Source organism: Myzus persicae, unplaced genomic scaffold (assembly GCF_001856785.1).
Source record: "Myzus persicae strain clone G006 unplaced genomic scaffold, MPER_G0061.0, whole genome shotgun sequence".
Classification (NCBI taxonomy): domain Eukaryota; kingdom Metazoa; phylum Arthropoda; class Insecta; order Hemiptera; family Aphididae; genus Myzus; species Myzus persicae.
The window spans coordinates 1,489,735-1,502,673 of NW_019104266.1; the positions used below are offsets into that span (position 1 = coordinate 1,489,735).

The 12,939-nt window shown below is 29.7% G+C and overlaps 2 protein-coding genes across 2 annotated transcripts; one reads left to right on the forward strand and one right to left on the reverse strand.

Moving 5' to 3' along the window:
- The first annotated feature begins 945 nt into the window (after window positions 1-945).
- LOC111040642 (striatin-3) lies at window positions 946-7,043 on the forward strand. Its single transcript, XM_022324616.1, has 13 exons — window positions 946-1,682; window positions 2,620-2,723; window positions 3,595-3,777; window positions 3,833-4,028; window positions 4,091-4,312; window positions 4,380-4,482; window positions 5,178-5,335; window positions 5,396-5,571; window positions 5,651-5,820; window positions 5,889-6,059; window positions 6,143-6,273; window positions 6,367-6,568; window positions 6,647-7,043. The coding sequence occupies exons 1-13, from the start codon at window positions 1,428-1,430 to the stop codon at window positions 6,814-6,816; spliced, it is 2,241 nt and encodes a 746-aa protein (XP_022180308.1). The 5' UTR covers window positions 946-1,427; the 3' UTR covers window positions 6,817-7,043.
- A 2,872-nt stretch (window positions 7,044-9,915) lies between these two features.
- Window positions 9,916-12,885, reverse strand: LOC111040611 (RNA-binding protein 26). Its single transcript, XM_022324555.1, has one exon. The coding sequence runs from the start codon at window positions 12,645-12,647 to the stop codon at window positions 10,290-10,292; it is 2,358 nt and encodes a 785-aa protein (XP_022180247.1). The 5' UTR covers window positions 12,648-12,885; the 3' UTR covers window positions 9,916-10,289.
- Window positions 12,886-12,939: the final 54 nt, after the last annotated feature.

A 12,939-nucleotide genomic window follows, 5' to 3' on the forward strand; every position in this document is an offset into this window, starting at 1 on the left:
TGTTTTGTAATTCTGCATGTAGTATTTTTGTTTTGTTCTTTCGGTAATGTCTCTAGTCAAATTTGCGCTAAATGTTCTTCATAACATATTGCTAGTTCTAATCAAATTTTGGATATAATACCCGTATATAGATAAAGAGGGTCACAGAGATGAAAATGGTTGATAACTTTAAGAACTGATGATTTTTTAACTGTCGTTATTTACAGATTATCTGTCCGAGCAAATATACAAAGAACTATATGAATTCTCATTCATTCACTATTAATGAATTTCTAACATGCAAATTTTAGTGATTTTTAAGAATTTCATCCAATTCTAACTTTAAATGCTTATAAAATATAATGTGATTTTGTATTTTATGACATTTTTTAGTTGGAATATGATCAACTAATGAGGAACCTTGTATTATATTTTCAAGGATTTCGTCCGAGCGAAAAAATGTTTATCGATATTTAAAGAAGAAAAAAACTGTTAAATGTCTACAATAATCAGCTCAGTGTTAAAATATTTTGAAAATTTTATCGTGTACAGAAAACACTATTATTAATATTTGATGAAAATTTAATTAGAGTATAGTATTGTTCTTCTTTAAGGTACACCAATTTACATAATGTCAATAATGTCATAATATATATAAAATTTAACCAGGCAGCAATTTACATAAAAAGTGAAAAATTTGACGCAATTTAATGTGACCCTTCTGTTTGAACTTAAAAGTAATAGATAACAGCATCATAAATAATTGCGATAAATCTGTCTCGAAATTTTCACAATTTACGGTTGTGATCCACCGTAAAGACAGTAAGTTTTACCGCGAAGTATCGCGGGAAACGTTGAGAACCAATGGCCGGGGTCGCCGCACACCCTCCGTTGGCAGCATTGGTCTGTATGTTCACGGCAGATTTCGTGACAAATGGCAACTACGGTCTACGACTTTTTTTTTTCATCAGTATTTTTATTATTATTATTATTATTATTATTATAATATTAAATTATTTTGTCGTGTTTGAACGCCACACAGAGGCGAATTCCCGTCTTGTCCGGTCCGACCGATTTCGTTTACTAGTTACCTGCGCTCGCGATCGTCGGCGAATCGAAACCGGGAACGGTATAATAAAGTGCGTCTCCGCAGTTGAATAAAAAAAAAAACAATTTTTTTTTAAATTCGTAAACAAATCACAGTACTAAACAAAATTTCAGAAATAACAGACGACGAATTCCGATCGATTGACGAACGCCGACGTATCCGGGATCTACACGATTATCATACCCATTTGTCCATATTATTATTATTATATATGTATAATAACACATAGGGGATAACAACATCAATGTTTTAGTCGCGTACGGCGGTACCGTTGTTATTGTTTTCGGGGCGTGTGTGTGTGTGTGTGTGCGCGCGCGTTCAGCGGTGCGATGGCGTTTAGATGAGGGGTCCACTAACGCCGTTTAGTTTGCCGGCAATGAATAATATGGAAGAGGGGTACAACGGCGGCAAGCCGGGCCAACAGCAACAGCAGCCGGGCGGCGGTTTTGGGCAGAAGGGCGACAACGGCGACGGTGGTGGCGTCAACAACAAGGTGAAGTACACGATGCCCGGCGTGTTGCACTTCATACAGCACGAGTGGTCCAACTTCGAGCTGGAGCGGTCCCACTGGGAGATCGACAGGGCCGAGTTGCAGGTGAGGGCATATTATAGTCGCCGTTGCTTGGGCAGGGACTTGTAACAAGTGTCTACCTGCTTTTGGATAGCTCGAAATTTCGCCCTTAGAATGTTGTAATTTCGTTCGACAACCTACGCGAAATGTCTCATATGGCATACATAGCAAATCGCATACCTGTAGTTCTAACGAGGTAGATGTCCTATGTGCCCGACTAATGTTCTGATATTGAATGATAAATATCGTACAGCCCTTCTGATTGGTACCTATAGTCTATCTAATGTATGTCTCTTGGTGTATGAATTTAGATTTAAACAAGTTTTTAATTGTCTTGTTAAGTTTAAATATTGGCTTGTTAATAATAAATTAATACAATTAGTCATCTTCAAATTAGGTATAGAAGTACCTAATTTATTTAAAAAGTAACAAATTTAAATTCTCCTTATCAATGCTGTTCCTACATATTTTAGACCTAAACCTATTATTTAAGTGATACTAATGTGACTTACTCAAATAAATGTAAATGTATACACACACCATAGAGTAGCCATGCCCATACAACTAAAATTACAAGTCATGAGCTGAGATGGAGGGTACCCAAGGAACTATCGCTATTGATATTCGGTATAAAAATAACAAACAAAAACTATTACATACAGAATTGATTACTTAAGCCCATACAAATGCCTTCTATCTCGAATAGGATTTTAATCTACAGGGCCGGTCTATTAGTATAAGCTTTATAATAATACAATATAAACTACTTTTTTAGAAAAAAACGTTTGATAATATGATTATATTTCTATAAAATGTTACTAATTTGTACACGACTAAACATCAATAATACTATCTAATGCGATAAACAAGTAATGTACATTACTATTTACCTATAATAGATTAATACTCAATAAAAAAGCACCTATTTTATATTAAATTTTTATTTTTTTTGTTTTATTAGGCGAGAATTGCATTTCTTCAGGGTGAAAGAAAAGGTCAAGACAATCTGAAAAATGATTTAATTCGTCGAATTCAAATGTTAGAACATGCGCTACGAGCTGAAAGGTAATATTAATATTATTTTAATATCAATTTTACAATCTGTATCAAGTGTACCAAACCTCTTATTGGAAATGTAAGTCTGTTGTAATGTTTTTATAAATTGTTTTGTTTTTTATTTTATTACTATTTCTATACTTGTTAATTGGTAAATATTGCTATTCAGTATTTGTTAACCTAGCTATGATTCTGACAATGTCTATTCATACATTCCATGCAGTTGCGCATTTAAGGGGGAGGAGACAAATATCTTGAGTATCAAATGTTAGGAGCAGGGAAAATCAATTATCTACTTGGTGATTAAATTAATTAATTAATTAATTAATTTTAAAATCATTGGTGCCCTCGGTGGTGGCTATGTTAATATTTTTTGATGGGGAAACTTCTTAATTTTGTCTTTACCTATTTCGTCACTGCAATCGATATGTTCAATTTGAATTTAAATCATTGTATACATATAAAAAATGATTCTTAGCAGATACTGTGTATCAGCCCCTATTTCTAAGGATATTTTACTAGGTATTTATTATTACTTATTAGTAATATTGTATGGGTAGGTAAGTATGGATAGATAAATAGGCTTATGATTTTGTATATTTTAAAAATTACTTAAATGTGATTCTATGTGTTTAAATTAAAATGTACTTCATAATATTTTCATACACAATTTATAAATTGCTAAAATTGTCATAAGTAATAAGTGTATGTTTTAATCATTATCTATATGCTCTGATTAAATGTTAGGTATCCAATTCAGAACATTCTTATTTAATTGATACTATTTGTATATCATATTAACATATTGGTATATATTTATTATATTCATATTTTGCTTATTCTATAATTAAAAACATTAAAAATACATTTTTATTTTTAGAGCAAAATATCATAAACTAAAATATGGCACAGAAATTCCACAATCCGAAATGCAACTACCTTCTGCTTCTTCGAGTGCACAAGATGAATATTCTTCTATACCAGAAGTTGGTGCAGATAGTGAAGCCCCTTTATCATCAGTCTCAAATGTCAGTTGGAAACAAGGCAGGCAACTACTTAGAGAGTAAGTTCATTTGCTGATTTTTAGTGTCAATGTCTATAATCTTATTTATTTTCAGATATCTACATGAAATTGGGTATACGGATACAATAATTGATGTTCGGTCATCACGTGTTCGAAATCTTTTAGGTCTGAATAATAATAACAATTTGAGTGGTATAGAACAAGGGCAAAGCGATAATAATCAGATTAATGGTAACAACTACAATAAACGTTTTAGCGACAATCAAGGCCAATGTTCCCCTACCAAGCGAGTAAGTATTTTTAAAACTTTCAAAAAATTAATTAAATTATTTGGAAAATCAATATTTCTCAGACACAGCAGCAACAACAGCAACAAAACCAAAAAAAATTACTAGATGTTGAATCAGCTGTCATGGCAAATTTTGAGTTTTTATCTGAAATGCGTAGCACAAGTGATTCTGGAGATGTAGATATGGATGATGATGGTGTTGATGATGATGATGATGATGATGATGAAGATGATGATGAAATGGGGATGGCGGATGATGTCATTGATATGACATCTATTTGTAAAGTAAGATTCCTTTAAAACTTTTTTTCTGAAATATTAATTTTTAATTAATTAATATTATTCGTTTTAGTTTGGCCCTGATGATGTAGATGCAGAGGCTGAAGAAGTTGTAAATGAGCTACAATTATTGACAGAAGATATTAGTAACAAAGAAAATGAACAAAATGACTGGAGTATGTTACAGTAATACTGTATTGTGTTATATCAAATGTTATGTATCAGTAGGATCCAGATTTTTAGGTTAAAAATGTCAAAATCGCTAATGTTATGCTCTAAAAGAATCTGTTTATAAGGCAATATTCTCTTAAAAATGAGAATTATCGACAAATAACAATGATGTTTTACTATGTAAACTTTCAATTTTTAAAATAATTATTAATTAAATGAGCAATTAAACATGTAGAAACAAATTTTTAATGATCAAAATATATGTTGTTTTTGTCAGTATGAAACTATTGATATTACGTGAACTGCCGTATGTCGAGTGAATGCATGGCAATCAACTTGATATTACTATTAGGGCGAGTGTTATTAAATTTGCATTAGATGCAACTTAAAATAATTTTCAAACAAAATCACAATTCAAAAGATTGTAATTGGTAAATGATTCAAACAGAAAAATTGTTTTGGCACCTCAATATACAAACTTTTAATTAATAAAAATAATAACAATTGGAAATTAAAATAAATGAGTATTTTTATGCTAAAGAAACTACTTGCCTATCCGGGAAGTACTCTCAAGTATACAAAAAAAAAAACATTTTCCTATGAACTATATTTGACTCATTAGACTATTAGCTTACATACAATGATATGTTTAAACTTAAAAATCTTTGCTCTACTTATCAGCTATTTTTATTTTTTTTAGAAGTTTCAAATAGAGATGTGTTTAACAAGAATTCAAATAATGCTAATTGGATAAAAAATGAACCAGTTGAAATGGTTGATGGCAATATGGATTTAGCTTTAGGGTTAGGAGAATTGGCGCAACTTACTGTAAATAATGAATCAGAGACTAATGCAGATGTAAGATGAAACATTTATTCAATTCCTGTTTTGTTTATTACTAACTTTTTTTTCTTCAAGATTATTGATATGAAAACTGCATCAAGAAAGACATGGAATGCTAAGTACACTCTACGTAGTCATTTTGATGGTGTTCGTGCTTTGGCTTTTCATCCAACTGAATCTATTTTAATAACTGCTAGTGAAGATCATACTATGAAGCTTTGGAATTTGCAAAAAACCATTGCTCCTAAAAAGTATTAACATTTTTTTTTGTTTGCCATAATATTGTATCTTTAAATGATTAATTTTTAAATTAAATTATGTAATTTATAGATCAGCATCTTTAGATGTAGAGCCATTATATACATTTAGAAGCCATACTGGACCAGTATTTTGTTTGGCTATCAGTAAAAATGGTGAACACTGTTACAGTGGTGGTTTGGATAATGTAATCAAAGTTTGGTCAATGCCATCAGCTAATATAGATCCCTATGATTCTTATGGTATTAAAACATTAACACTACAACTTAATAAGTTAAAACTATATTTATCTTTTAATTTTGGTGTTTAGATAAAAACATACTGATTAATAACCTAGAAGGCCATGAAGATGCTGTGTGGGGAATTTCAGTTCATCATAACCGTTCAGAGTTATTATCATGTTCAGCTGATGGTTCAGTTAAACTTTGGTCACCAACCAATCTCAAGACACCATGTTTGTCGTCTTATGTTTCTGATCAAGGTAGACAAAATTATGAATATAGCGTTTGTTTGTCTATAAGTGATATTGACACAATATGTTAAATCCCTTAATTTGTTGTACAGATGAAATTCCTACTTCAGTCGATTATGTCAGAGATGTTGAAGGTCAATTTGTCGCATCATATAATTCATCTCATTGTGTTATTTATGATATTGAAACCAAGAGTCCTATAACTCGATTAGAATGCTCAAAGGTTTATATTTACAAGAGTTTTGATTTTTAGTTTAAATTCAATTTTTAATTTGTAAAATAATGTTGTGTATTAAATTGTATGTTATTTTTATAGGATCCAACTGAAATGGCAACTCAGCTAATTCATCGGGTTAAATGCCACCCAACATTACCTCTAACTATTACAGCACACGATGACCATCATATTCGTTTCTTTGATAACAATACTGGCAAAATGGTTCATTCTATGGTTGCCCACTTAGACGCTGTTACTAGCTTGGCAGTGGATCCTAATGGCCTATATTTATTATCTGGAAGTAAGTAACATTTAACATTTTTTAAAAATATTAAAAAAAAAAAAAATACTCAAAAAAATTTGTAATTGGTTGTTTTAGGTCATGACTCATCCATTAGAATATGGAATTTAGAAAGTAAAACTTGTGTACAAGAAATCACTGCACATCGAAAAAAGTTAGATGAATCTATATTAGATGTTGCGTTTCATCCATCTGAAGCATATATTGCCAGTGCTGGAGCTGACAGCCTAGTCAAAGTATTTGTATAGGTACAGTAAATGTAAAATATAAATTAGTAAGACACTCAGTTAATTGTATCTTGGTGTCTTTTGTTTGACCGACTTTTGATCAAATCCATCATTGTAGTGTTTTGCAGTAATCATGATTTATTAAGTTGAATTATTACTTTTTCTTTTGAAATTGTTTTATTATATTCATTTTTTTCTAAAACTAAACATTTAAAAATTTTGTGCATAACTTATTAAGTTTCTGTGATTTTAATTTTTAGTAAAATTATAGTTTTTAAGGTTTCTATGTATTATCATATTTTATATGATTGAACTCCCATTATTAATAATCAGTAATTATATATATATATTATATATTTTTAATCCCTTTATTTTTATTATTTCTATTTTTTAATTTCAATGATTTTGTTAAATGTACATTTTTTGTGATGCTGTTAAAAACACTTAATATGGTAATTTTTCCCAGTTCAGTTATAATTATGACCATATTCCATCCTTACCTTGTTAAAAAATGATTTACATTGTTAATCAAATGTTTTGAAACTACAGTTATTAAACATTTTAATTTGCAAATAGTTAAGACTTAAGGGTTAGTTACATAATATATTAGTTATTTTTCATAATACTGTGCATGTATGTTTTGAAGATGAATATTGAACTATACATATATTACATTTTATTCTGGATAACTGTACCCTTTAAAATGAAATGAAATTTAAAATTATAGTTAACATTAATATTGAATCTCAAAATTAGTGTCACCCTAATTTGGTGATCAAACAGGGTTCTTATGTGTGTATCAAACCGTGTATTCTTTATGTTTTGTTTATTAACAATACTATTATTAACCTTAACAAAAAAATTGCTTTTAATCATCATGTTTTAATACTGCAATTAGATCAGTGTTGGCTCTAGTCATTTTTCTGTTACTTTCTCAGATTCAATTCAATATTTTATTTAAACACAGAAGGGACCTTGATTTCTAAAGTTAAAATATTTCGCATTTAATTTACAACAATAAATTATCATTGTATACTTACTAATTATATATTTAAAAAAAATGTAATATTTATAATATGTAAACAGTATATATTTTAAGATCGAAAAAAAGAAAAATTAAGTAGTTCTGACACTTAAATTAAAATAGTAGAATAATTTATGTTTTAAGTCTAGTCTGACAATATCATTAAAAAATAAATAAATATATAGATCACATTACCAAAATATTTATATTTATTATCTAAATCAAGTATAATAATATGTATGTGCCTGTTTCATAGTGAAACTTAAATGTATTCCAGAGTGGTCGATATAAATGTTGTATATTCATGTGAAATACTTTCAATGTAAGGATGGTACTGAAGTTCTGGCTTAATTTACACCAAAACTAAAAAAAGTTATAAATATTTTACTTATTTATTGTATTGGAAAATGTTCTGCCATTTTTGTTTTTACAAATAAAATATTTTATATTTTTTTCAGTACAATAAAAATATGTACGAAATGAAACAGACACATTATTATTTAAATTATTTATCGAATATAATATCATAAGAGTTATAGCATTATTATACTACCCAAGTGTGTTGACCTTATGTGATTACTGTAGACAAAAGTGTGATCAACTACACTTCTCTAAAAAAAAGTAGAATAATACATTATATATATACATAAAAGATAAAACATAATGTACCTATACTATAACTTGTTGTATAATATTATATACTGTTGTAAAAATATATAATTATTATCATAAATGTTGTATTATTGTCCTGCTTTCTATTTTTTCCAAAATGTGTAGGGAGTGCATTTCACATTCCCACCATAATTCCTGTAGCAAAAAAAAATCCAAACAAGTTTTTTCAACTTAATACATTTTTATAACACATTTATGTTGTTTATATTTTAAGATTTAATACAAATTAATTTTAAGTTTTAATCGTTTTAATAATTACAGTTAGTATGTTAAAATAAAGATAAAATTTAAAATGTTCTTTTGTTTCTATACTGAACCACAATCAAAACACTTAGTTCCAAATAGTCCATGTAATATATTATTACCACATATTATGATTTAAAAAAAGTTGATTTTCTTTTAGATAAAAAGTCAAAATAAAACAGCGTATCCTTAATTTATTAAAACATTACCTAATTAATTAAGATTTTACAGCCTAAACTCCATATTGTCTATAATATGCCCATTCAATAATAATAATAAAATATCTTATCATATCAGGTGAATTCAATTTTTGATTTATTGCATATGCATAATTTTACGATGCTTTAGGTTTTGAATAAATGTTAACATACATTTTAAAAGTTTTATATTTTTCCAAATAACTAATCAAAAAGTTTCAAGTTACTCAATCTATCGATTAAAATATTTCTTTACGACCTAAGTGAAGAGGGAGACCAAAAAGGACTAATGCTTAGACGGTTAAAATTTCTACAGAAGATGTATTTCTATTGCCATTACAGCAAAAAATACTAATAATAAAATAAATATAGAAGTAGGGCTCCCATACAACAGACATGATTTTGAGGCCGTTCTTATAGATAATGGTACGGAACCCTTTCGTACCCGACTCGCACTTGGCCACTTTTTATTTTATTTTCTTACCACGCTATGTGTTATTTATCTAACATTCTTATTATGAGTGGTATATCTCAATACATAAATTTAAATTAAAAAAATTAAGTATAAACCTTAAACAACAATTGTGTAATTTTAATTTAAAGTAAAGTTAGGTTATGTTCTGCTCAATTTTTAAATGCTGTACTTTTTTTAATATTCATTTTTGCAAAGTATGTATAGTCAATTTTAATTTGTGATTCTGTTCTCTGTAATAGGTGATTTTGTGTAAAATAAATATTTAAACATTCAGATGTCATGTAATTACATTTATTTCATCATTATGAGAACAAATAGAAATTTTAACAATTATAAATGACTAAAGAAATAATTCAGTCTCATATTTAAAATTTTAAAAGTGTTTGCAATTATTCTCTAAATTAAGTGTACAATGTATTAATTACCAACAGGAAAAGTTATCATATTAATCAAAAATGAATATGTTTTTAATAACTTATATAATAACAGAGTCATAAAATAAAAGAAAATTTAGAATTGTGGAAACGGTTTGTAATTTATCTTTTATGGTGTTAAAATAATGAACAATAGTATTGAACTTACGAAGATAAGTTAAACAATTAAAATGTAAAATCTACTAACATAAATACAGATTTCTTTTATCTCAATTTTCTTAAGACCTAATTTTAAGAATTACATGCACAATTTATCATCAAGTGCAGACATCCCCTTAATGGGTGATTATCAAATCATCTAAATAGATACAATCAAGGAAATATATCTCTAACAATGGGATATATGATTAAAATATTAATTTTTACCATAATAATTATATTTATTATATACATCATTTAGGTATATAGATCACACATTTTTAACAAAACACAAACAATAATAATAATCATTATTCCTTGTCTTCAAAGTGTTTGGCAGGTGAATTGTCTTCCAACCGGGCGCCCATGCATGGTCCGGCTTTTATATTGGAAGTATCAACAAAATCATGTTGTGAATTATACCACGTTACTGATAACCTTCTATCTTGGAAGAGCTTACCCTTTATCTGTGCAGTTTCTGCATCTTTTCTTATTTCATATTTTATAACTAACGCAGGAATTATTGTATCAGATATATATTCAATAATGTTACCAAACTGTAAAAAATGTGTTACGACTTGGTCTTCATCATCTGCTTCATACCCAGACACTAATAATTGAGTTGGTCGATGGTCAACTGAGATGCTGGTAGTTTTTGTTTCTCGAACTTTATTTTTAGCTTCCAACAATTTGTTAGCAATAGCCAATTTTTCTTTCATTTGATATGCAGTTTTAGCAACCCCAGATGCCGGTGTAATTCCAAGACCTTTCAGTTTATTTCTTAAAATAATAACATTTTTCTTCAAATCTAATATTTCTTTTTCATCGCTATGTCCTTGTTGTTGTTTAATAAATAAATCTAAATCAGTTAACAGCAAGTTCTTCAATGCTTCTTGTTTGGCTTCTAATAATTTATCCTCTTTAGTAGGTGTTTTTGGTGGTAGGCTATTTACAACTTTTACATTAGATTGAGATATAATTGGTCTTTTTACTGCAGAAGCCAAGTCAGCTTGAATATTTTCAATATTAGTTTTGAGTTGAATAATAGTAGCCATTAACATTTGTTTTTGTTCACCTTTAACATTAGGAGCAGCTTCTATAAGTTTATTTAATTGTTCCAACTGTTTGTCCAACAGTTCTTGTTTACGTTTGGTGATAGCAGCGGAAAAATCTTGAGCTAGTTTTTTAGCTTCTTCTTGTTTTTTAAGCAATGATGATTTGATGACTTCGGCTTCTTTTTCATTTGTTAATCGTGTCTGACCAGTAATTCTATTATCTAAAGACAGAGTCTTAGGTTTTTGTGGAGGTAAAGTAACTTTGTCTTCTGCTGGTTTTACTTCAGCTGAATTATCAGAAAACCAATTAGCTGTAATTGGTAAAGTACCAAAAACAGTTTCTATATTTTGATAGGCTTTTTGTGCTTCATGAGAAGCAGAAAATGTAATTGTGGCTTCTTTATTTTCACTACTTGTTTGAATGTTGGTGATTTTTCCAAACTTCATAAAACTATTATTCAAGCTACTAATATTATTTAAATTTTCTGGAACATTTTTCAATTGTACTTCATTGGAGGATATTTTAGGACCTAAACGTCTATAATCAAACTTTGGCTTTTTATTGTTGTTGGAATTATTTTCTTCTTTTTTAAAGTTCTTTCTTTTAAAACGATTTTGGATTTCACCAGTAGGTACACTAACTAACTCACGTTTTTGTTTGGAAAATTTCTGTTCTCCGCTTCCTCGAACCCAATAAGATCCTTCTGTACTTGGATAGTACATTCGTTGATTTTGGGCTTGCGGATAAGGTTGTACTGGTACAGGCACTTGTACATTTTGAACAATAGGTACTGGAAATGCAGGAGCCAATGGGTTTGTAAAAGATGCCCCAGCATTTTGGAAACTTAAGACACCATTACCAGTAGCTAACACTACTGGATCTTTTCCGTGATCATAAACACATAAATCACCTTTCATACAGTATCCTTTTTCATCGAAATCAACACATCGTCCCAATGTCTTCTTTTCAATACCTTCGGATTTTTTGAATTCAGCGAATATATCTTCTTTTGGTTTTTTAACAGGTGATCCAGACTGAGATCGGGACCGGTTTTTTGGTGACCTGAACCTGCGTTTGAATTTTGGTGATTTTGATCTTCTTGGTGACCATGACCGACCGTGGTAACGATACTTACGATATGATTCTCTTTCTTCATCTTCATCACTAGTATGATCATCCCGTCGATAGCGTTTGGATCTTGTGAATTTGGCATCTTTAGCCCTCGGTGATCTTGACAGCACAAGGGAACGAGATCTAGACCTAGGTTTTTCATCATCTCTAATAATCGGTTTATCAATAATTGGTTTCTCACCAGTATCAGATTTTTCCCCAGACGAAGTGACTGGAATTTCACATTTGATCTCGACCGGATCATCGATCAAGTAAGACTCGTTTCGCAACGTTTCCACTAGTAAGACAGTAAAACCTTCAGTATCATTATTCAAGAACTCTTCAAGTTGTGATTGAAGGAACTTCTGAAGTTCATTTATCGGCCGATCACGTTTCAATAATGCAAATATATATTTGGCTAGAGCTGCGGGATCAGCTTCGCATATTGGTCCCAGGACGGCTGTCAGCCAGGTTTTGAAACGTTCTGGATCCTTGATTTGCATCTTTCATGTACTGATGGTAAACACCAGTATCAATAATTGGTTCAAATGGAATGAATCGACCAATTCCAAACAAAATACCAACAATTAATAACTTTACTCTCTAGTAAGATACCGAACGGTTTAAGCGTTCAAATGTTCAATCTCCGATGTGTATGTAGTTCAGTGTTGTTAGTGGATAGTTGAAGCTTTTGGCAAATTATTAATTAGCAATTTCACTGGCACGGACATTTATGTCAACGTAAGTGGTCTACACTGGTCCACAATTCCAAATATCCCTTTTATTGGTCACACT

Coding starts and splice junctions, on each gene's coding strand:
- LOC111040642 (XM_022324616.1), top strand. CDS start 1,428: ATGAGGGGTCCACTAACGCCGTTTAGTTTGCCGGCAATGAATAATATG. Junction 4,313..4,379: donor ATATGACATCTATTTGTAAA/GTAAGATTCCTT, acceptor TATTCGTTTTAG/TTTGGCCCTGATGATGTAGA. Junction 5,821..5,888: donor AGATCCCTATGATTCTTATG/GTATTAAAACAT, acceptor TTTGGTGTTTAG/ATAAAAACATACTGATTAAT.
- LOC111040611 (XM_022324555.1), bottom strand. CDS start 12,647: ATGCAAATCAAGGATCCAGAACGTTTCAAAACCTGGCTGACAGCCGTC.